Source organism: Thermobia domestica, chromosome 3, assembly GCF_964235325.1.
Source record: "Thermobia domestica chromosome 3, izTheDome1.hap1.1, whole genome shotgun sequence".
Lineage (NCBI taxonomy): Eukaryota > Metazoa > Arthropoda > Insecta > Zygentoma > Lepismatidae > Thermobia > Thermobia domestica.
The window spans coordinates 277040948-277067652 of NC_137456.1; the positions used below are offsets into that span (position 1 = coordinate 277040948).

Below are 26705 nucleotides of genomic sequence, written 5' to 3' on the forward strand. Positions count from 1 at the left end.
ATACCGAGTGGTCTCGTCAATGATGGTGGCTACACGGAGAAAAACCTTTATCATCTCTATGTCTTGGCATATTCACACCGGAACACATTGGTTCGGATCCCAGTTTTTTTTTTTTTAGTATAACTTGACACCCAAACCCTGATGTCGTTATAAGGAAGTCAAAATGAGTCGACCCGCGCTTGTTCCATCTTTTGATACGAGTATTGCAAGCATCTATATTCTATTTTTATCTCAGTGTGATTAATGTAATTCTTCATGATTATAACGCCTATATCAGGGTTTCTCAATCTAGAGGTCTCGATCCCTAGGGGATCGTGAGCCATATTTTTATTTTCATACATGCTGTTAAGAACAACAAAAAATAGGTCTACTAAACATTTTCAACAAGTGCAGAGTTGTTTAAAAATCAATTTAAATGAAAGATATCCGATATGAAATTAATGAGAACTGCATATTGAAATACCAGGAAAAAACAAATGCAACCAAACTTTCATATTGAAATATAATTAAAATTGAAAGCTAATAAGATACCTGCCCATGGTGTGATTTCACTAGTGCCGAAGTGTCCGGTTCACTCTTCATGACGCACATTATCAAGTCATTTAAAATACTCAATATTTTTTTTTACAACTGTCCAAGTTTTTTTTAAACCAAGATTAGAAATCACTTTTATTTTTTTTATCGCATTACCCAACATTAAGGGAGTTATGAAGTTTAAAATTTTCAAACGGGTTCTATTTTGAAACAGTATGACTGATCGGATTCGATATTTGTAATATGAATGAACTGACCATATTTGGTTTTAATCCATTCGCTTTTAGGGAAGTTACAGTATCCATTATATACAAGAAATGGATTGTACTATTATAGAAATAGATGAATATCGTGAGATCCGCGCAATAGATATATTAAACATCCCACACAAGCTTATTAGAAACAAATTATAAGGAGGTCGCTAGCAAGAGGATGTGATAAAATGGGGGTCGTGATAAGAATGAGCTTCAGAACTACTGGCCTAGATGATATAAAACAAGAAAAACACTTGCTAGAGCTCTCTCGTGGCTAAGCGGTTAGCGTACGCGCCTTTGGCGTGGGAGACCCGGGTTCGATTTCCGGCGGAAGCTCATGTGGTTCTGATTCCACGTTATCAGTAGGTCCACGTCTTATATAGCCTCGCTGCTGAAAGGGACGGTAAACTGAAATCAATTCAAACTCAGAAACACTTGCTATTGATTGTTTTTAACGAAGCGAAATTTGGAGCAAGAATTTCTACGTTGTTTGTAAGTATACTGCAAAATCATTGGTTTGTTCAGCCTTACTTTGGAGGTATGCACCGTGTAAGGTTGATTCCATACTATCTGGCACAACTAAGACTTACTTTCAATGCATTGATCTATGTATAAATGTATAATTGTCGGTATACATTTCGAGTAAATTTAGATCAAAGTTTTACTGATTGCAATTTTTTATAATTTCACTTATATATATAAATAAATAAAACTTAATACTATCTTGAACCACCTAATCGACTCGATCAAATTTTCAACATAGATGAGGTTCGGGCCTGGGACGATTTTTTATCATTTTACTTTGACGGTGCAATGTAGGGGAGGGGGAAGAGGGAGATTTTTGTAAAAAAAAAAAAAAAAATAAGTGACTGCCTTTGTGACTTCATCACTCTTGAACTACCCATCGATCTCAATCAAAATTTCAACATACATGAGATTAAGACCTGGGATGGTTTCTATCATATCACTTTGACGACAGAACTTAGGGGAGGGGGAGATATATACAAATAAATCAAATTTAATAATTCTTGAACCACCCGACCACTACTGATAACAACTAATGTATTTATTTCCCAGATGGCTATTATTTTTCACGCAGTTTAGAATGGAAATGGAAGTGGAGTCTAAGAAACCACACTGTGAAGAGTAAACTGGACTATCACAGTTATGAATATTCATGATTAGAAATAAGACATTGAAAAAAAAAAAAAAGATCTGCACTTCTCGCAAGCCGTTGCGTCCGCTTTGAATATAACCTGTTGGAAATTCTTAATCGTCAATTGTCCTCCAAGTCTCAAAACCCTGTTGTCCAAAATTCCCTACAATTCTATTATGCATGTTTCTGAGTATTATTCTATGAAATTTACCACAAATATACATTTTCCGATTATATATATAGTATCAGTATTAAAAGTACCCTGCCAAATCATTATCAAATTATATTCTTACAAGAAGACAGTTATAGATGTGCGACAATCATTTTGGACATGAGTGTACAAGATGTTTTTAATAGTTACACTTACAAATGCCGGAACTCCCATGTAGCATACATATTTCAAAGTTTTTTTTCATAAACGATAAGTCATTGGAGTTGGAGGCCCGGGTTCGATTCTCGGCGGGAGCTCCCATGTATCGGATTTCACGTTAAGCTGTAGGTCCACGTCTCATATAGCCTCGCTGCGAAAGGGATGCTAAACTCAAAAGTCAAATTAATGATAACTCATTCATGCAAATAATGTGCCCATCGGAGGGACAGTCCTCTTTAGAGATTTTATTCTTTACCGAGACTAAGTAGATCAAAAATGTGTATTTATCCTTCTTTCAAGTTTCAGTATTTCTTTGGGAGTCATCCTTGTACCATTCCTGCACTACGTCCAGTTGTGTGTTAATGGAACCTATGACAAAAACCAATGGATATTCCTTTTTTACCTGACTTCGATCGACATTTTGTTCTTAAGTTATGACTGTTTTGCATTTTCTGACAAATTTTCGATTGGTCATAGTGCCGATAGGGAGCATTTCTACACTCAAATTGGTCTATAGCTTTTGTGTTCTCTTGGTGCCAGGAATCACCTACCAAATTTTGTCGGTGTTGTTTTGAAACACACTATATAAGCAGTAGTCAATTTTTAAAATGCTATAAAGCAGTAGATACAAAGTGCAAGATTAAACTCTCTAGATAGAGGTATTAGTTTTAATTTTGAATTGTACAGGCAAAAAGGACTTAAAATAAGTTTAAGTGTATTGTATTTACGCATTGTTAGTAGCACTGTTTGTAGGTGATGTGGATCGAAGTATAACATATTTTGGCGGTTTTGTTAACTATGGAAATTCAGTGAGTTTTTTTTTTAATCCAAGACGTATTGAGAATTTTACATAATTGTTGAGAATTTGATATTTTGTATTTGATCATCATAATTGGGTTAATGGACGAGGTTTTGTTAATAATTTCATAGTGCTGTAAGTAAAAACACTTGTCTAGGTTTATATAAAGTTTCTTAAGTTTATCTGATATGCTTCATAGCACGCAAGTAAGAGTTAAAATGTTCAATAGCATTTATTAGTGGTTATAAGAACTAATTGTGTATCTTGAACAAAATAATGTGAGTCTTAATGACGTGCAACAGATCCTTTGTGATGCTGTCGATCTCCTTAACTGTGTTTAATGTACTACTTTTATAATTTCAGATCGGTTTTGCAGAAAATCGGTAAATGTCATTATCTTCTATAGTATAGAGAGAGCGGTTTGAAGAGGTATACGTAGATATAAAAATGAAAGTGACTATGTTTGTAACTTCATAAATCTTGAACCACCCAATCGATCTCGACCAAATTTTCAACATAGATGGGGTTCGGGCCTGAGGTGGTTCTTCATCATTTTACTTTGACGGTACAACGTAGTGGACGGGGAGGGGAGATATATAAAAATAAATAAAAAATAATAACTCTTGAACCACGAGACCGATCTCGATCAAATTTTCAACATTGAAGACGTTCGGTCCTGGGATGGCTTTTATTATTTCAATTTGACTGTGCAACTTAGTGGTGGGGAAGATATATAAAAATGATCGAAAACGACCGATATTAGTGTCGAATCCATAGTTTTCGGGGTCGCTGAGATGAACAGTGGCACTTCCGATGCCGTTTAAATCCAAATTCAGCCCCGCAGCTTGGGGAAGGGGAAGATGTATAAAAATGACCGATATTAGTATCGAATCGATAGTTCACGGGGTCGTTGAGATGAACAGTGGCACTTCCGATACCCTTTAAATCCAAGTTCAGCCCCGTAACTTGAGGGAGGAGTGAGATATATCTAAAATGACTGATATTAGAGCCGAATCCATAGTTTTGGGGTCGCTGAGATGAACAGTGACACTTCCGATCCCGTTTAAATTCAAATTCACCCCTTTATGTTCAAAATGAAAAACATATTCTCCCCGTGCAAAGGGCTGGTATTCTGCTAATTATATAGACCGTCCTGCGTCCAGACATAGGTAGTGATGACGTCACAAGTCAAAAATTTCTCTTCTCATTTTTTAAGCCTATGTTCAATATTTTTTGGCGGGCTTAGTTTTCTATGTAGAAGATTGAAATTTTGCACAAACATTCAGTCCACCGAGTACTATTTACCAGATTTTTTGTTCCGATGTCAGTGCTAAAACAGGGGGGGGGGGGACCAGAGGTGCAAAGGGGTAAAAATAGGGATTTTTTACCCCAAAAATCCCGTATTTCGTCATTTTCCCGCCAAAAAACTTGATAGGACCACGTGAGTCATACCGTCTGAAAGGCAGTTCCATTCTGAAGAGAACGACGGTCGAATTGTTATTCTAGGGTAATTAGGGCCGTCTCAGTGAATTTTTATCCAAATATACTTCTGTATAGGTAAAAGTGCGGCATTGGAAGGAAATTTTTTCTGGCGGGCCTATTTTTTCACGTAGAAGATTGAAATTTTGCAAAAACATTCAGTCCACCGAGTAGTATTTACCAGAAGTTTTTTCCGATTTCTGAGTAAAAACAGGGGAGTCCAGAGGGGCAAAAGTTGAAAAAAGGGAAATTTTGCCCCAAAAATCCCTGTTTTCAGGAATTTCCCGCCTTAGATACATGATGGAGACATATGAATGGTACCGCCTGAAAGACAGTTCTATTCTGAAGAGAATGATTGGCGGATTATAGTCCTAGGGTAATTAGGGATGTCTCAGGAATTTTTTTCCCTGAGATCGTAGTGTTTTATGGTACTTTGGGGCACTGTGGGAATTTGTGATAAAAATTCTCCCGCCCTTACTATTCAAGATAGAAACTTGAAATTGGGCACACACATTCACTATACCAAGTACTATTTATCAGATTTTTTTTAGATGGCTACGATCACACAGGGGGGGGGTCCAGGGGGGGCCAAAGTTCGAGAAAAAAATTTTCCTCCGAAATTTTCACTTTGACATTTTTTCCCGCTTCTGGTATATGGTATGAGCACGCAAGTTCTACCATTTGAAAGCCAGCTCTATTCTGAAGAGAATGAGGTATGAACCATTATCCTAGGATTAATAGTGACGATACAGTAGCTGCTTGACTGAAAGTCTAAAAAATAGCCCAAAAAGCCAGGATCCGGAAAGGGCTATCTCTTGGTAGATGAATGTTTGCCCAGAATCACTATTGGAAATCGGCTTGCAGACCGCGAAATGCATGTTTAACCCTTTGAGACCTGGTGGTAACATTTGCGTACATCATATTTGCGAACAAAAAATACTACTTAGTAAATAACCAGTGGTTTTGAAATAGTCTTTGTTACTACTTATATTATTATGTAAACAAATTAGATGGAGCACTATGGCTCAGTGGTAGAGCGCTTACCTCTGGTGCGTGGGGCTGTGGTTCGATTCCCGGCAAAGTAGTTTTGTAGTGGACAACATCGTGCTCGTGGGTTTTATCGGGGTACTTCCGTTTCCTCCCACAATTTCATTCCAACAATTCTTCCATCATCATTCACTTACTTTAATCATTATCTCCCTTAGCCTAACAGACATAATCCTGGGACGTTAAACTCAAAGATTTCATTTCATTTTTTAAAAAACCAATTAAATCATAATTAAATTGAAGGCTTATTCTTTTAGTATGGGAAACATATTGACACCCATGGCCGTAATCAGGCGTGAAGATTTGGTCGGACAGACATCATTTAGGGTCAGGCTCTTAAGTATTCTTTTAATAAACAATGCTGAACAAACTAGACAATCGTGTTTTAGGATTGTAGAAAACGACCGTGAATTATGTTCAAACACAATTATTATTATATTTATTTCTCTGACTATTGGATCTTTACACAACAGTGTTAAACAAAAGAGAATAATTGTTTGTATAATAGTATTCAAGAGTTTTCTCATCATGATTAGTTTTGTAAACAATTCAATTGCACTTATTTGGTGTTTATTTCTAAATAATAAGTCCTAATACAATTTCATAAAGTTGTAATTCTTCTTTAGTTTGTATCACTTTACACAATGACAAATCCAAAAGGTGTGTTGTATCGGTGCAGTACCAGTTTTTCACGTTTTTCAAAATTTTCCAAAACCCAAAGAATAATCTTTAATTTCTGATATTTTAGTCGTCACAAATTACAATTTTATAATGTAGTCAATGTTTATAATTACTGGGCAGTTGGGCGTTTAAACTAATGACATCATAATAAAGTCAAAACCATAATTTTGAGTTGAATTGATTCTGAGTTTAACGTCCCGTTCAGATAAACTTTCTTATAAATACATACGCACCTTACTCACCTTTTATAATTGCTATGCTTAAGTTCATAAAAACAGAAATTCTCTTTTAGTGATACTTTACACAAGATCACGAAGTGGATTCCAATTTAATTAAAGGCAAAATACAATACAACAATCCACAAATATTGCCTCAAGTGAGTTTAAATATTTCTAAACATTAGTGCGAAACCGGGCTCTGCCGTTGCGATCAATTTGCAGGTCTTGAGACGAAAGTAAGAAGGGACTTACGCACATAGTAAGTAAAAACAATTAATATGCTTGTAACTTTCCCCCAAATGGGTGTATCTTAAAACTAACCTCACAATTGTTTTCCTAATTAAATTCTAGCCCGAAATTATGTATCATATTAACCTATTCCCATTTTGAAAACTTGACCTTAATTCAAAATGGCGGATTTCAAGATGGCTGCCGTCAAGGTCATACCTACCATACGACTTCCCCCCAGGACTTATATGTATCCACATGGTTGTTCTTCACTTTTCTTCATTAACGCTCCGTTTACAAAGGGTAGTAAGGGACTTCTGTAGTAATCTCTAATAACCACATCACAACTCTTAAAAGTTATATAAAAAAAGAAAAACATGCACCATGGCAAAAATTTGTCATCACAAGTAATGCATAGCCGGACATTTGAGTGATGTCCCTTGTGGAATGTGATTGAACGTGACGTCAGAACGCATCGCCCCCCTTCCCGGAATTTACGGGAATTAGGTGACCTGAGTGTGCACATGTGGTGTCAGCTCTCTCCAGCGACCTATCAAGGATCATTGCGTGTATACCAAGACGTGTCGCCGTTTTTATCCATGCCAAAAGTCGACATACTGACAATTAGGTAGGTAGTCATAATGGTCTGGCTGATATGTGCGTATATTTTAACTCGTACATTTTGTCTCGACTCGAATTTCGAGACGTCTCGACTCGAATTCGAGTCGAGTCGAGACAGAGACTGTCGAGTCGAGACACGAGTCGAGACACAAACATATTTTCGAGTCGAGACACGAGTCGAGACAACATTTTCTCGAGTCGAGTCGAGACAGGCTTAAATCTCGACTCGACTCGACTCGAGCGCATCCCTAACGGTGAAGATGAGAAATGAATGAAATGGTGGAATGAAGAAAGTGGGAGGAAACGGGAGAACCCCGAGAAACCCACGCGCACGATGTTTGTCCACCCCAAAGTCCACACGGCGCGAACTGGGATCGAACCAGAGACCCCATGCACCGGAGGTGAACGCTGTACTAACTGAGCCACTGCACCCCCTTTTAATATAAAAGAATAGGCACTTTGCCTAACATCCGGTCTCTAGTTATAACTAAGATATTTCTGCATTTGTAGTTGTATTGCACATTTTTCAACATTATAATTAATAAATTACTCGGTTACAACAATTAGATAATTAGCAAAGTACAAGTATTTTCGTTTGAGTGTAGTACTGATGCAACTAACGTGATACTTGAGAGACTGCTTGTATAAGTCCAGATGATAAGGTTTAGTTGTTTTAAAACTAGCTTAAATACCCATTCTTCGCATAGGTCAGATAAAATATCCATGTAAACAAACTGAACAACGAAAGGAAGAAATATTGGTCATTTTCTACTACTTTTACATATCACGTTAAATGCCCCCTGCCCTGAGACCCCCTGGTTCGAATTAAAAAAAAAAGTCTCTGTCCCGTCAGCCTATGGGGACTGTATTTGGAAGTCAACGCGTGCAAGAGTATCACCATTCACCTCAGCGATCGCAAAAACTATGACTTTGACACTAATATCGGTCATTTTGGATTATTTTTACATGTCTCGGTATCCCCCCTTCGGTGACCCCGGCTCGCAGCTGAATGAGGTGAATTTGGAAGTTAATGCGATAGGAGTTTCACTATTCATCATTCGGTTCTTGAAACTGAGGCAACTTCTGAAAGACTCAAAGACTCGGTCACGGGTTTCGAATTGCGTGCCACCCTAGCGCCGAGTCAAACCCCGGGATGCTAGAGATTGGACCAATGTGGCAGCGTCCATACCGTATTATTTTGAACTATGTCATAGATCTGATACAGTAACGTTTCTTGGTTATGGTTGACTCAGGATTTCAACGCAAGTAGTGCCTTCTAAAAAACATAACACAACCACCAACGAAATCTGTTCCATCATTAGTGCAAGTGGGATTTATTTTAGGGACGTCTTTTTCTTCAGTTTTAGTATTCGTATTGACTCTGTTTTTCTTGTCACGTTCAGATTCAGCCCTAATAATACATGCTGCCATAGTATCATCTCCAGTAACAGCTACCATACAAGTATTTATACTTTCACTACTTGCACTTCGATTTCTCTTTAATGCTGGAGTGAAATAGTTTTCAATTCTTCCTTGCTCTGTACGTTTCATAATCCCAATAGTTGAATTTAAAAAAATAGTTCACGTACAATTTAAGGAAATACGTTACAACACACAAAACACACAAAAATAGTTCAGAAAAACATGGAAAGCACACAGTACAATGATACAACGTACACCAGTCTTCACTCGTTAGATGTTCACTTCGCGTCGCGCTGATCCACAGCCAGTTGTCAACTAGTATTGCCAGGATTTATCAATCTCATGCACTACCCCACAAGCTATTAGAATTAAGTGTGTGGCTATGAGTTAAAACTATTTTTTACAATGAATTTTGTATTAACAATTTTCAAACGGATTTACGTTTAGCACATTGAATTGAAGAATCTGAATGATGTAAGAAATATAACCGATATTAGGAGGGAAAAATAGCATCCCTCAGGATTTTTTTCTGACTTCCAGCCAGGAATAAAAGCTTTCGAGAGGGATTTTTCCCCATTCCTAGCCGTAATTCGCACTCTGTATGTGAGAGGATCGACATCTAATGAACAATTCTGTCTTGTACTCATTCTTGTATCTTTCAGCGCCGTAAGTTATTTTTTTTTCGATTTCCTGAAAACTACGCACTATCGAATTGAATTTAAAGTTTAGCGTCTTGTTCAGCAGCGAGGGTATATGAGGCGTAGGTCTAGAATTTAACGTGGGATCCGAGCCTCATGAGCCCCCGCCTGGAATCAAACCCGGATCTCCCACGCCAAACGCGTGTATGCCAGTGATTGTATAGGTTTTCTTAAGAACATTTTCCTCGACTGATACAAAATTTATCCCTTTTCTTATAAAATTTTCCCTGGTTACTGGAGTGTCCAATTCCTATGACCGAAATTATATAATAAGATTACTTTAGCTATATTAGAGGAAGTGCCAACCACATTTATTTTATTTATTTGAATTTTGCTTCTGTTTTTCGTACTTTTTCCTTCACTATTTTTTTTTTTTTACAAAAATACACACAACTACACCCAGCCAAAAATGTGTGCAAATTATACTACTTTGAACACACACACACACACACAAAAGAGATTGCCTCCCGTATAATGCTGTAGCACCCCATTGCGAACAATAATGATATTGATATATGTTGTAGCGCGATCAATTCTGCATACGTTAATACCAAATGTAAGTACGATGACCATCTGGATCATACCTAAAAATCGGTTTGAATTAACATGGCGGTCTATGGGAGGAGCGAAAAAAAGTAGTTTTTTTTTTACGATATTAGGTACGTGAACATCGGAAATGTTTAACAAAAACTAAAAATATGAAAATATGGACAAAGAGCTTTCTGAAAATGTATATCTTATTATCTGGAGAAAATCACGTAACATGAAAATCGGTAGCCAAACAACTGTATATGTACAGTTGATCCTTTTTTATATTTACATATTTTTATAGTTGCATGACTTTTTTGGAGTTTTTTATTTTATTTCTTTTTTGGATTTTCGTATTTTATGTTTTTTGGATTTCCGTAGTTTATTACTTTTGTGTGGATTGTCTTATTTTTTTGGTTTGTTTTTCTTTATCTACACTATTTACATCCTAGCTTCATCGTCAGGTTCGTATGGTCGCATTGCACTTCCGTCGAAGTGCCTATTTAGGAAGTCTGAAGGAGCGTGTATCGTTTCGTCAGTGTGTCTATAGTACCCGAGATACCATATTACTGCCATTACATGTGCGCAGCAAGCTGCAGTTCTTGCACCGTTGTTGCAAGTACAGTAGTGTGCTTTGATGGCTTTGTGTCCATTTAAGTCCAAGTCACTTAGAATGTACAGCATGTACTGCTTACTGCTCGAATGACACGATTGCATTTTGCCTCTTACAAGCATTGGAATTGCTGGCATATGTTCGGAATTGTCAGGATGATGATTATCTTTTACTATCGAGAACTCATATTCTCCATTGAACGCGTGGTCGAAGTAGTATGACTTGGCTAGACTTTTGATGTATGTCGAGCCTAGTTCGTTCATGTCTCGTTCACTCAACTCTGGGAATTCTGGTATTTCATCAGCTGTCATCTTTTGGAAGGCTGCTCTCACTTTGTTCATCGGTTGAACTAACGGAGCTAGCGAGTTGCGTTCATTGATCAAGCTGAGTAGCTTCTGAGCCGCCTGAGCTTCGTTCTTTCTGTATCTTCTCTTACCGTACGCGTTGTGCATGGCTGCTACAACTGTCGTGTCTCTAAGTGGACTTCGTATCATTCCACTCCTTAACTGTTTAGCCAAGTACTTATATTTTTTAAGGTCTTGATTCGTGTTTCCGATTACCCAACGGACAGCTGTGCATTCTCTTGATTTATTTGCCTGAATGTCATCCGACTGTTTATTTCCTTGTTGAGATACGGGTATTTCAACTACAAATCCCTTTTCTTCAAGCTCATTTGCTACATGGGAGAATCCTCGGTCTAGTACGAACACATCACCTGTTTTGTACAACATCTTGAACCAGGTTTGATTCATTATTATGTGGAGAACTGCTCCATCTGACGAGTTTCCATCCCAGAAGCCATCGTCCGATTTTCCTAGTACGGACTGTATGTATCCGTTCGGAGCACATATCACCATTGGCTTTACACAGTTTCGCTTTTTATGTCCAGAGTATGACATTCTTTGATATCGAAAATTGAGGCTCTTATTCAAATACAAGTACTTACCCTCCCACACCGTTATTATCGATTCATCGTTAGTTCCGTAAAATGTATTTGCGAAGATAGATTGGTTATTTTTGAGATTAGCTCGAAGAGCATCTGCATCTTCTTGTGTTTCTATTGTTACACTGATATGTTTTGGAACGAAGTTCATCCACATTGACTGACGAGCATTCTGAATACATCTATATACACGAGTCTTATCCATTTTATATCTTAGTCCAAGTGATCTTTGGGATTCACCAGTGTACAGCATTGTCAGATATACTCCAAGCTCTATCTTATTGCATTTCGATTGTCTAACTAAGCCATCAAACTGAGCTTTAGTTCTACCTGTAGCTAGTGACATTTCCACATCTGACATTTTTGAGAAGGGATCGTTTGCCTTCTCATGTACTGAACTACCGATTCTTAGTCCTGTCATGAGGTTTACTCATTCATTTACTGGCAGCTCTGAGTCCTCACTGATCTTGTGTTGAACCACTTTTTCAAGTGCTTCTTGCTTGAAGTTGTCATCTTTTTCGAAGTGATCACGACAGAACCTTGTAATGATAGGAACGACTATGGCCTTTTCAACCATCACTTGGGTTATTGCCTCTTTTGTCACGTTTCGTAGCGGTTTTCCCTTACACCCTAGTAAGCTCTTCGATTTCGTCTTTGATGTTCTAGAGAATGGTAGCTTTACAGATCCAGTGCCTGACTCCGAACTGGGTTCTATTTCCGAACCTGCACTTGAACCTGATTTGGAAGCTGATCTCGATCGGCTTCGAACATTGTCTCTTCTATACATTTTCATAGCACACGAATTACAGAACCACTGTCCATTCAAAATTCGCTTTTATGCACGTTTTAGCTTATCGATACGTTTAATATAATTAGCACAATGCATGTTTGATGACGATGGCACGATCGTTGACCGCGAAGCTTCCTCAGTGCCTTCCGGATGTGCGGGGTTTGATCTCTGTCGATGATAGCGACTCATGGTCGCGCGCCGTCGGAACTGCCCCGAGCGGCCACGCCCATGCTCCATGTTCTGCATGTGTGCCACGGCAGGAAGTTAGTCCCGTTAAATGCTCAATCGTTACTCATCGATGCATAATGGCCCCGCCTGTGAGCGAGTAGTTACTCGTACATTTTTTGGACAGGATATTTCGTATCCGATCCGGGTTGACCTCGGTCCGCAGACATCGGTCGGGGGGGGGACCATTTTTACGTGTCTACAACACAGCCAACTGAGCCAAGCTCACTCACCAAATATTCGTATATTCTCTGTAGACTTTATACTGCCTCAGCGTATAAGTTCTATAGCAAATATACATTGGGGTGCTGCCTATGGCAAGTAAGGCAATCTCTTTAAGCATTTATATTGGTGACTTAGTCAATTCGAGAATTTCCCTCGATTTTCACATATTATCAAAAATTTTCCGCTTTTCTCTTTTTGCTAAATTTATTTACGAAATTTCCCTTCCTCATACTACGAACACTGGTGTATGTTATCCACATAGCCACGAAGGAGCTCGAAAACTACATACAAAAGTTTACTACAAACATGTTTTGTTCAGTTGTATGTGATGTATCACTGATATATATCGTATCTTACGACAATATTTTAGTTAAGCAGAAATAACAATTCAAGAGTTTATTATGGTTTTAGGTAGTATCTCAGTATCATACCTAAGTATCTTAATATCTCAGTATTGTTATTCATCGAGATAGTCTGATAATGAAGAACTTAATGATGATGTTTTCGTTTCAGGTATTGGAATTGAAATTCGTTTTCTCCTTTTCCTCGAAAACTACCGATGAGTTTTCACACTCAACCACATCATTTTGTTCAGTGCAACAAGTCCTATTCTATTTCTTATCTTCTAAATGTTCTATGTCTTACCTTTGCACAATTTTTACCCATTAAACGCCAATCATGTTGTAGAATTACTTTACATTTCAATTTTAAAATAAAGAATATGTTCCTTACATGAGACTACTGTTTTTAAAAGGAAGTATCTATAGGCCTATGTGTACCAAACAACGATTGTTAGTACATATACATATATATATATATATATATATATATATATATATATATATATATATATATATTATCATAGCGGTCAGATTTGTTACTGACATTATATAATGCTGAAGGATATAACGTAATCGTTATAGATCTTTTAAGGTTGGTTTAAAGGGACAAGTTTTGCCGCTAGATGGCACTACAGTCTTCGTACCTCTCCCATGTATTTTTTATCTTTCACGAAAATTCACAATTTCTCTTACAAATCTCAACCTACAGACTTCAAATTTAAAAAAAAAAGGAACTTCATAATCTATCGAAGGCAATAATCCGTGACGACTTTTTATTTAGAATTTTCTTCATTGTTGAAATGGCTTTATTGTTGAAATGGATATACAAACCTTTAACAATGAAACAGTTTCAACAATGAAGAAAATTCTAAATAAAAATCGGCACGGATTGTTCCCTTTAACAGGTTATGAAGTTCCTTCTCTAAGAATTTGAAGTCTCTAGGTTGAAATTTATAAAAGAAATTGTAAATTTTCGTGAAGGTAAAAAATACATGGGAGAGAGACGATGACTGTAGTGACATCTATCGGCAAAACTTGTCCCTTTACACTAACCTTAAACTACCCTCGTATATGGAAGAGGATTTCTTGGAATCAACACGCAGCAGGACAAAATTCTTGGAAATCAAAAAGCTGCGCAGTTTTTCGCTCAATAGTCTTTCTATGTGTCTGTGTGGTTGCTCATCCACTTCTCTCTTCGCATGGCCTAATTTGGAAGAAGTATTCGGCTTAGATTAGCTCTCTTCCTCCTCCTTCGCAAACTGAATTGCGAGGCAAAAAGGTAGCACCGGACTATATGCTATAATTTGCATATTTTGTGATAAATACTGATTATTCATATTACCATGTGTTTAAATGTAATTAATGTGCTTTTAATAGTGCAATTTCTAATCAATCAGTTTCTATCAGTGAAGCAGCTTTTTAAAAACTTAACGTTGTGTGGGAACTATCTTTCGTTCTAATAGTGTATTCATCCGCCTTCATTGTGAAAGAGAATTGTGACGCTTTAAGAAAAGCGCGAACAGTGGGAAACGGGAGCTGACGAGAGAACGACAACCGTGTTAAGTGTCTTTGACAAACCCCACTCTAACGTATTTTGCACAATGCAAATATTACAAAAGTAGTGTTTTTGATATTATTGGATGCAGTGCTCCATTTAATTAGATATTTCCAGTTCAAACTTTATATAAAAGAAAACGAAGTAAAGCAAGTTTGATAGTTGAGTTGATTAGTTGTAACACCTGCCTGTAGCAAAATAACCATCTACTAGGCGACACTAGCAAAAGAAGAAAGGAATCTAAATTCCTCATCATGGAAGAATTAGTGGATTGTGTTCACATTTTCTATTACCGATTCACAATACTATGATCATGTGCGTAACGCGAACAGTGCGACCGGTAACAATAATCGCACGCGTATCTCGACCGTAATAATTGGGCCAATAAGTAAATAGTAACACCCATATTTGTAGTGCACTTTTATATTTGTGCTTACAAGTTGAAAATGTTATAATAAGTCAATTATTCCTACATCGGTTATTTTTTCTTTGGTTTTATTGAAGTGAATATGTACGGTAAAAGTCAACTAGTTTGAATTAACCAAATCGTGTACATAGTGTCATTGATGTATTCGGTATGTGATTTATCAAATATTTATTATTGAAATATGTTGTGATGTGATGCAAACTTTATATTGATTTGTGTATCGAGCAGTTGATGTAGTACAGTACAACATGGCGCTTCCTAGACTCAAGTAAATATGTTTTAATTCTGTGGATTTCTCCCCGAGGTTATGAGAGACATGATCGTTACCTGAGTCAAGGCTATTTGAGACGATTGGACAATGAAATTTAATGATCAGCCGTAGCTATACCGAGTGGTCTCGTCAATGATGGTGGCTACACGGAGAAAAACCTTTATCATCTCTATGTCTTGGCATATTCACACCGGAACACATTGGTTCGGATCCCAGTTTTTTTTTTTTTAGTATAACTTGACACCCAAACCCTGATGTCGTTATAAGGAAGTCAAAATGAGTCGACCCGCGCTTGTTCCATCTTTTGATACGAGTATTGCAAGCATCTATATTCTATTTTTATCTCAGTGTGATTAATGTAATTCTTCATGATTATAACGCCTATATCAGGGTTTCTCAATCTAGAGGTCTCGATCCCTAGGGGATCGTGAGCCATATTTTTATTTTCATACATGCTGTTAAGAACAACAAAAAATAGGTCTACTAAACATTTTCAACAAGTGCAGAGTTGTTTAAAAATCAATTTAAATGAAAGATATCCGATATGAAATTAATGAGAACTGCATATTGAAATACCAGGAAAAAACAAATGCAACCAAACTTTCATATTGAAATATAATTAAAATTGAAAGCTAATAAGATACCTGCCCATGGTGTGATTTCACTAGTGCCGAAGTGTCCGGTTCACTCTTCATGACGCACATTATCAAGTCATTTAAAATACTCAATATTTTTTTTTACAACTGTCCAAGTTTTTTTTAAACCAAGATTAGAAATCACTTTTATTTTTTTTATCGCATTACCCAACATTAAGGGAGTTATGAAGTTTAAAATTTTCAAACGGGTTCTATTTTGAAACAGTATGACTGATCGGATTCGATATTTGTAATATGAATGAACTGACCATATTTGGTTTTAATCCATTCGCTTTTAGGGAAGTTACAGTATCCATTATATACAAGAAATGGATTGTACTATTATAGAAATAGATGAATATCGTGAGATCCGCGCAATAGATATATTAAACATCCCACACAAGCTTATTAGAAACAAATTATAAGGAGGTCGCTAGCAAGAGGATGTGATAAAATGGGGGTCGTGATAAGAATGAGCTTCAGAACTACTGGCCTAGATGATATAAAACAAGAAAAACACTTGCTAGAGCTCTCTCGTGGCTAAGCGGTTAGCGTACGCGCCTTTGGCGTGGGAGACCCGGGTTCGATTTCCGGCGGAAGCTCATGTGGTTCTGATTCCACGTTATCAGTAGGTCCACGTCTTATATAGCCTCGCTGCTGAAAGGGACGGTAAACTGAAATCAATTCAAACTCAGAAACACTTGCTATTGATTGTTTTTAACGAAGCGAAATTTGGAGCAAGAATTTCTACGTTGTTTGTAAGTATACTGCAAAATCATTGGTTTGTTCAGCCTTACTTTGGAGGTATGCACCGTGTAAGGTTGATTCCATACTATCTGGCACAACTAAGACTTACTTTCAATGCATTGATCTATGTATAAATGTATAATTGTCGGTATACATTTCGAGTAAATTTAGATCAAAGTTTTACTGATTGCAATTTTTTATAATTTCACTTATATATATAAATAAATAAAACTTAATACTATCTTGAACCACCTAATCGACTCGATCAAATTTTCAACATAGATGAGGTTCGGGCCTGGGACGATTTTTTATCATTTTACTTTGACGGTGCAATGTAGGGGAGGGGGAAGAGGGAGATTTTTGTAAAAAAAAATAAAAATAAGTGACTGCCTTTGTGACTTCATCACTCTTGAACTACCCATCGATCTCAATCAAAATTTCAACATACATGAGATTAAGACCTGGGATGGTTTCTATCATATCACTTTGACGACAGAACTTAGGGGAGGGGGAGATATATACAAATAAATCAAATTTAATAATTCTTGAACCACCCGACCACTACTGATAACAACTAATGTATTTATTTCCCAGATGGCTATTATTTTTCACGCAGTTTAGAATGGAAATGGAAGTGGAGTCTAAGAAACCACACTGTGAAGAGTAAACTGGACTATCACAGTTATGAATATTCATGATTAGAAATAAGACATTGAAAAAAAAAAAAAAAGATCTGCACTTCTCGCAAGCCGTTGCGTCCGCTTTGAATATAACCTGTTGGAAATTCTTAATCGTCAATTGTCCTCCAAGTCTCAAAACCCTGTTGTCCAAAATTCCCTACAATTCTATTATGCATGTTTCTGAGTATTATTCTATGAAATTTACCACAAATATACATTTTCCGATTATATACATAGTATCAGTATTAAAAGTACCCTGCCAAATCATTATCAAATTATATTCTTACAAGAAGACAGTTATAGATGTGCGACAATCATTTTGGACATGAGTGTACAAGATGTTTTTAATAGTTACACTTACAAATGCCGGAACTCCCATGTAGCATACATATTTCAAAGTTTTTTTTTCATAAACGATAAGTCATTGGAGTTGGAGGCCCGGGTTCGATTCTCGGCGGGAGCTCCCATGTATCGGATTTCACGTTAAGCTGTAGGTCCACGTCTCATATAGCCTCGCTGCGAAAGGGATGCTAAACTCAAAAGTCAAATTAATGATAACTCATTCATGCAAATAATGTGCCCATCGGAGGGACAGTCCTCTTTAGAGATTTTATTCTTTACCGAGACTAAGTAGATCAAAAATGTGTATTTATCCTTCTTTCAAGTTTCAGTATTTCTTTGGGAGTCATCCTTGTACCATTCCTGCACTACGTCCAGTTGTGTGTTAATGGAACCTATGACAAAAACCAATGGATATTCCTTTTTTACCTGACTTCGATCGACATTTTGTTCTTAAGTTATGACTGTTTTGCATTTTCTGACAAATTTTCGATTGGTCATAGTGCCGATAGGGAGCATTTCTACACTCAAATTGATCTATAGCTTTTGTGTTCTCTTGGTGCCAGGAATCACCTACCAAATTTTGTCGGTGTTGTTTTGAAACACACTATATAAGCAGTAGTCAATTTTTAAAATGCTATAAAGCAGTAGATACAAAGTGCAAGATTAAACTCTCTAGATAGAGGTATTAGTTTTAATTTTGAATTGTACAGGCAAAAAGGACTTAAAATAAGTTTAAGTGTATTGTATTTACGCATTGTTAGTAGCACTGTTTGTAGGTGATGTGGATCGAAGTATAACATATTTTGGCGGTTTTGTTAACTATGGAAATTCAGTGAGTTTTTTTTTTAATCCAAGACGTATTGAGAATTTTACATAATTGTTGAGAATTTGATATTTTGTATTTGATCATCATAATTGGGTTAATGGACGAGGTTTTGTTAATAATTTCATAGTGCTGTAAGTAAAAACACTTGTCTAGGTTTATATAAAGTTTCTTAAGTTTATCTGATATGCTTCATAGCACGCAAGTAAGAGTTAAAATGTTCAATAGCATTTATTAGTGGTTATAAGAACTAATTGTGTATCTTGAACAAAATAATGTGAGTCTTAATGACGTGCAACAGATCCTTTGTGATGCTGTCGATCTCCTTAACTGTGTTTAATGTACTACTTTTATAATTTCAGATCGGTTTTGCAGAAAATCGGTAAATGTCATTATCTTCTATAGTATAGAGAGAGCGGTTTGAAGAGGTATACGTAGATATAAAAATGAAAGTGACTATGTTTGTAACTTCATAAATCTTGAACCACCCAATCGATCTCGACCAAATTTTCAACATAGATGGGGTTCGGGCCTGAGGTGGTTCTTCATCATTTTACTTTGACGGTACAACGTAGTGGACGGGGAGGGGAGATATATAAAAATAAATAAAAAATAATAACTCTTGAACCACGAGACCGATCTCGATCAAATTTTCAACATTGAAGACGTTCGGTCCTGGGATGGCTTTTATTATTTCAATTTGACTGTGCAACTTAGTGGTGGGGAAGATATATAAAAATGATCGAAAACGACCGATATTAGTGTCGAATCCATAGTTTTCGGGGTCGCTGAGATGAACAGTGGCACTTCCGATGCCGTTTAAATCCAAATTCAGCCCCGCAGCTTGGGGAAGGGGAAGATGTATAAAAATGACCGATATTAGTATCGAATCGATAGTTCACGGGGTCGTTGAGATGAACAGTGGCACTTCCGATACCCTTTAAATCCAAGTTCAGCCCCGTAACTTGAGGGAGGAGTGAGATATATCTAAAATGACTGATATTAGAGCCGAATCCATAGTTTTGGGGTCGCTGAGATGAACAGTGACACTTCCGATCCCGTTTAAATTCAAATTCACCCCTTTATGTTCAAAATGAAAAACATATTCTCCCCGTGCAAAGGGCTGGTATTCTGCTAATTATATATATATATTTTATTTTATATTTTATACTTTCAGGTGATGTCGATACCCATAAATATTGAAATTTAATCTCTTTCGAACTGGTTGTTAATTCGTATAAAGGAAATTTAGTAACTTCTCATTGCAAGTATCTTTTCCTTTCTTCCAGAGATTATACATGGTGTGTTGGAGATCAAGATATTAGACAATTTTTATTTTAAAAGTAAGGACAACATTTCACTGACCAGTAAGACAATTATGGCTGAAAGTAACGAAAATAATATAATCAAAATTATGTGTTTAAATGTAAATGGACTTGATGCAAGAATGGCCAATGAAGACTTTGTTAATCGCATCAAAGATTTTAATATTCTAGTGTTTACAGAAACTAGGAAAATAAAAAATCTCATAATGCCATGTAGTTTACGAGAGGAAGGTTTTGAAATGTTTTGGTTGAAAGGTCAAAAAACTAGAAAAGTGAGAAAAGGAACAGCTTCTGGAGGTATAACTGTTTTATACAAGAACTCAACTGATGGCATGAATTTTAAAGAATTGAATCCGTTGTTTGAAAGACCTAAGGGAAAACATTTTCGTAACATTTTAGGATTACTTCTAACAAAGAACTCTATTCGTCTGGCAGTTGTTGGGGTGTACAGATCGACGAGTGCAAAGTTCTTTGACAAAGATTACTTCTGTACACTTAGTAACTATTTGAATTTCATCAGAAGTGAGTATCCGAATGTAAGTATTTTAGTGGTGGGAGATTTTAATGCGCATACGGGAAACCAGAATGTGAAACTGAAACCAGGTGTTTTAAATAGATGCAGCAGTGTCGTTCGTGAGATAACAAGAACCGACAGGCAAAGCCAAGACACAAAAATAGACGATTCAGGTGTGTCACTCATTCGCTTTTGTGAAGAACAAAATCTAGTTATTTTAAACGGGACTACTAGTGGTGATAAGGAGGGTAAGTTTACTTATGACTCTTTGTCAAAAAATTCTAAACGTGTTCTTGATTATGCACTAATTTCATCGAACTTTGAACCTAAATTAAATACATTTTATATTGGTTCAAATATGTTTGATAAGTGTGAGAAAAAGTCGGATCACAAACCACTTGTTATCAATTTGGAATTTCAGCCCAGTCTGGAAGCTCGATTTGAAAGCTTGAAAGATCAATTTACTAGCTTGGAAGGTCGATTTGAAAGTTTGGAAGTTCGATTTAAAAGCTTGGAAGATTGTTTTGAAAGCTTGAGTTCGTCGGTTCAGAAACTCAAGTTGGACAATGAAAGATTAAATAAGGACAATATAAGATTAAATAAGGAAGTAAATTTAATGAGACAAAAACTTGAAAATATGCATGAAACAGCGAGAGATTCCTAAGGTGCAGCGGTATGATCTATGTAATTCAGTAGTCTTTATTAATGTCCTTAAGTGTCCTTTGGTCTTTGGGTCAAAAGTATTAATTTTGTTTTTGGATAAATTAAAAGTCAAGCTACTTATATAGCACAGTTTGTTGTTCCATCAGCGAGGGACAAAACGCTTAGCGTGGTTGGTCAGTGCCAAAACATTACTAATTTTCGTGAGATAGTAAAAACCAAAAGGCAAAGTCACAAACTTGTTCTTTAGCAGAAAGTTTATATTCGCTCCAGTGCGTCATCCCAAATGGGAATTCAAAATTGTTGGCTACGAATATCACTGCAAAATATGTTTCCTTGTTGTGGAATGTACAGGCTTTTTCGGAAAGTCCTGCTATCCACATCTCATTAGAAAGTCCTGTATTCTTATTCATACGCTGAAGTAAATAAATATGGTATATATATCTTCGGCTGTTTTAGGATGTACTTTAGGGAAGGGGATTATTCACCGAGGGGGCTCAGTGGTAAAGCACTCACCTCTGGAGCGTGGGGTCTCTGGGTCGATTCCCGGCTAAGAAAGTTTGTAGTGTATGACATCGTGTCCGTGGATTTACTCGGGGTACTCTCTTTCCTCCCACTTTTCATTCCACCAATTCTTTCATTATCATTCATTTGCTTTAATCATCGTTTCCTTTAGCCGAAAGAGCATAATTGTGGGATGTTAAACTGCAATATTAAATTCCATTTTTTATTCACCGATATAAGTACAGTTTACTGTTTGCATTACTGTATTACTATACTATTGATTAAAAAGTAGTATATATTATGCAGGTTCTACGCCATTGCTCAATGCAGTTGCACGGAAAGTATGACGGAAGTATGAGGCATCTTGATGCCTCCAATGTAACTTCGGCAGCAAGCAATGGCAGAAAATCGGCATGTATATGAAACTTAGGGGGCAATTGTCCCCGTTCCCCGTAAATAATGCCCTGTGTTTAAGATCTACTTCAAGCACAACTCTAAGTTGTCCTAAGTACGGTTGTGAAAATACGATCATTTAATGGGACATGGGCGCTCATGTTTTCTTTTAAAGGAAGATTTGTATTTGAAATCGTGTATACTAACCCATACGAACGCTGAGCCAACAAAGTGGTGAAAGTTTGAACATGTCAGTACACTTTAGCTACTTAGTTATGAAGAGGCACTAAATAATAGTTACGTTTGTATACAGTGACTCCGGGAAAACTTTTTCCTTTGTATGAAATTGACCATAAGTGTACTAAGGTACTGATTGGTTTATGTCGTATAACAGTCAAGGTTACCCATAGAACCTAGTTGCCACATAACACGGCATACCTTCAGATACTTTGGTATGATGCGAACATAATGTTCGCCCATTGTGTAGGCGTAATGAACAATCTAGGACTTTAGGTGTAGCCACTGACAATGCAAATGTCTTAAAATGATTATTAGTTTATACCCAGAGTTTCTGTACTGTAGCTATAGTTGTAATTTAGAAAAAAATATTAAGTATTTTTATCTTATTAAATAGCTACATTAAACTTTCGATGCTCCATCCGTGTTACTCCGATGATAAAGACCGCCTTATGCAGAGTCGTTTTGACATATGATTAGTGTCATACTATAAGCCTGACTACTGTAGGAAACGTATGTTAGTCGAACTCTTTAGCATGTCACTAATCACACGTCAAAATGTCTCTGCATAAGGCTCATTATGTCTTGTTTGAAATATCTGTTACAATAAACACGGATGGAACGCCAAAAGTCTCATTTATGTACTTAGAGATATATTCTTGAGAATTATAAGGAATATATACAAATATTGTTATGTTAACATATTTGCACTGTGTAACAGACCATTCTGGTGCTTAGTTACAGAATAAAATAGTCCACAATTTTTGTAGTGTTATGTCAATCCTAGTGATCCCTGCATCCAGACGCATATATTTTAATCACGCTGGATCCTAGCCATAGGAGTTAAACACACGGTTCTGATTGGTTGAAGTTACCCGCTTCTTGCCAAGTAGCATGCATATAGCACAAATCAAACGCTCGCTGCTGTCGTTCCTCATGGCTGAGCATGCTAGCGCACGGGATAATTATAAAAATCGATTTTGGCGTGGGTTCAAACCCGGCCCAAGGATTTTTAATTTTTTTTAAATTTTCATAACATTTTTATCATTAAAATAAGAAAAAAAAAACAATACTGATTTGCCCTTGTACGTAATATATAATGAATAAAAAGTGATTTACTTAACGTTACGAAACAAATCTGACCGAGCATCAGCGAGCGAAGGGGGTTAGAAGCTCCGCAGGGCTCGTTTTGTTCTACCTTGACCGTCATGATAATACTACGTGACATTACGTCACACTCGGGTGGTGCAGCTTTGATGTAAATCTAACCTCACCCGCTTTCTTTTGACACGTTGAAACAGTTGGCTAGGGTAGCGCGTGAAAAAAATATTTGCAGCCAGACTGAGATAGTTTATTTTATTTTGTTACTAAAGTGTATTTACGTATAGACGAGACATTCCTTTATATTCAGCAGATTAAGAATAAAGCATTTTATGTTTATTATATTAACATGTACAAACTGTAAGTTATTTCTTTCAAATAAAACAGCAGTACTTGTCTTTATTTACTTTTCAGTATTATCTGATCGAATTATTTTCACAATCTGAGTTTTGTAAATTTTGAGTATTTTGTATAAAAAGGTAGAAAATGAAAAAGTTGTCTTGTCTTCTTCACTATGAATAGTGCTGATTTGTGCATCAGGTTTCTTTTCCACCCAAGTATGCTTCTAATGATTGTTATTGAGTATTTCGTGATTAGCTGTATTTCACTATCTATTTTAATGCTTCAGTTTTTGAAGCTATATGAAGTAAACGATTTTTTTGTAGTAAGCTGTATATTTCAATGAAAGTTTTGTCTGTTTTTTTAGTATATTTATATATATTTATTTTGTGAATGTTTGAGCCTTCCTGGGTCATATAGCTTCTTGAATGTTGATGATTGATTTGTATTTAGCTATGTATACATATGACGTGCTGAGTTAGTAATTATTATAAATATATTTTCTATAATCTATTGATATTGATCTTCTATGTGAGTAAACATATACATATATATATTTTTTCCTATAAGTTAACCCTATATTGCGCAGTGTTAATCCAAATTAACAAACCATGTTGAGTGTGATACTTTGAAAGTCATACCGTAGATGGTGCCACTTCTGCTTCAGATGGTTTCCTTTATGCCGTGCCATCTGTTATGAACACTCATAATTGCATCTCTTTCGGAAGGAGAGGTTTTCTAGAAGTTTCTGTTGCGAGGGCGGATACAGCGTGGGTGAAATGCATTGCTTTGTTTATTTTTGAAGCAAGAGGAGTCGAAAACAGGGAAATTTTTCTTTGAAAAAATATTTTTCTAGAAGGTATGTGTCTGTTGTTTATTTTAAGTGCTTGTAACTTATCACACTAATTTCGTTTTGTATTTGATCGCCCGAAATATGTTTGTATATTCTGATTAACATTGAGCAACTACGAACCTCTTTTACTAGGAATCAAACATTTCTTTGATAGGCCTAATGGAAAGTTTGAAAGGTTGATTTCTTACCTTCTTTTCTTTGAATTTTGTTGGAATTTTTATTGGCTCATGGAAAGCATTGTTGCGTGCAGTGTATGCTTTCAGTGTTACCAACTTATGAATAAAAATAATATGAAGTTGAACACGAAAAAAATACTAAACGTAACAACGTCATTTCAGACATCTTTCTCTATTTTTTTCGATTTTGTGTTATTTTGAAAACCTCAGTTACTCTTTCTCTCTCTTTCCTTTCTGTTACTCTTTAGTATTATTTACCGATTTATTGCCCGATAAAGATTCTTGAAGACTGTAAAAGCTTACATTACTTTAACAGATGAGCAAGAATATATTTCGGAAAAACGACTCGTTCAGCCATACATACCTCCTGACGACAGTGAGGATGAGCAGCTCCAGGTAAGCGATAGAGTTAGGAGTTCTAGATTCAGACGATGAAGAATGGCGTCCTAAATCTGAAACTTCAAATGGATCAGAAGATATGTTCAAAACTATTGTACTCCAGTATTTTACATTGATTTCATTGAAATAGATACTTTTAGATTAGTAAATTGAAAGAATCGTTTGCTTCTTTTCTTTCTTCAGATGAAACAGTAAATGCCAATTCCAGTCAGGCTACAACTGCTGCCAGTCGTCAGCCCCAATGGAAAAGAATAACAAGATATTATCCACCTCTTCAGTCACCACAATAGAAATCGCCTTTGTCTTCTCCAAATGAAATCAGATCTCCAATTGAATATTTCCAAATGTTTTTAGTGCTGATATTCTGGATTTAATCGTTCGTGAAAGCATTTTATATTCTAACCAGAAGGACCCCAATAATCCTTTGGAACTAACTAAGTTAGAATTAGAAATATTTAGGAACCGTAAGGTTCATGTCCATTTTCGCATACCAAGGACAAGATTGTATTGGAGTTCGTCCTATAGAATTCGCCAAGTTGCTAATAACATGTCTTACGGCATTGTGTTTCACTTCAAAGAAAAATTGTTTACTGTCATTCTATACATAATAGGTGTGATCCATGAAAGATATGTTAGTAATTTCAGATTAAACATACTATGTTTGAGCATACCTTAGAATACATATTGTTTACTAAAGCATGTTATGAAAATCTGCGCAATACTATGTGTAAAGAAAGTCTGTAACGTCTAAAAAAATTTTGTATTGGATATCAATGAAAAATTAAACAAATAAGGTTCATAATTGAGCAATGTTAATTCAAATACACAATTCTCTTGACGTCATATGGTAAATGTGAGTCAAAATTTATTATTAGTTCGGTTTAGATACGCGAATGCAGTAAGAAAAAAACATCTAAATATTTTTCTCGAAACAATTAATAAATTGCGCAATATAGGGATAATCCCGGTAGCTATCAAAAGTTGTATAAGTCGTATCGATGTCCAATGATTATTAGCCAATATATATTTATAAGATAGAGGAGTATATCCATGAATTTTAATTAATTGTTTTAGTAGATCTGTCCTTAATTCTTGATATGATTCATATTGAAATAATATGTGGTTGATTGTGCCGACTCCTTTGTCGCACCAGCAATGATACGTTTACTTTTTTAAAAAATTTGAAATAATTTGTAAGGAGCTAAAGCCGTTCCGAAGATTAATCTATAATATGTTATGACCTCTCTCCTGTTCCATGTTTTGAAAGTTTGTTCCTTTTTCATTTTTATTCGTATGTATGTTCCAATATAATTTTCCTGGTAGATTTGGTTGATGATTTTTCCACTCATTTAGATCTATTTGTGCTATTCTAGATAACTCTGAATAAAAATTTTGTGTGTTAAGTTTTATTAAAGTTTTGTTTTCTTCTTTACATGCACTCTTTGCAGCTCTGTCTATGATGTCGCTATTTTTAATGTTGACATGAGCCCTCATAAAACCAATAATTATTGAGTGATTTTGTTTCTTCATTGTAGAGTAAAGATATTTGATG

General features: G+C 36.1%; 1 protein-coding gene across 1 annotated transcript in view; it reads left to right on the top strand.

Moving 5' to 3' along the window:
- LOC145681083 (uncharacterized) overlaps nt 1-24070 on the top strand; it is a 62566-nt gene extending 38496 nt beyond the window's left edge. Inside the window, exon 3 of the mRNA XM_081752455.1 lies at nt 19942-24070. Coding sequence (XP_081608581.1) covers nt 20031-21155 — 1125 coding nt within the window. The 5' untranslated portion in view covers nt 19942-20030 and the 3' untranslated portion in view covers nt 21156-24070. The remainder of the gene's footprint in view (nt 1-19941) is intronic.
- The last annotated feature ends 2635 nt before the right edge of the window (nt 24071-26705 follow it).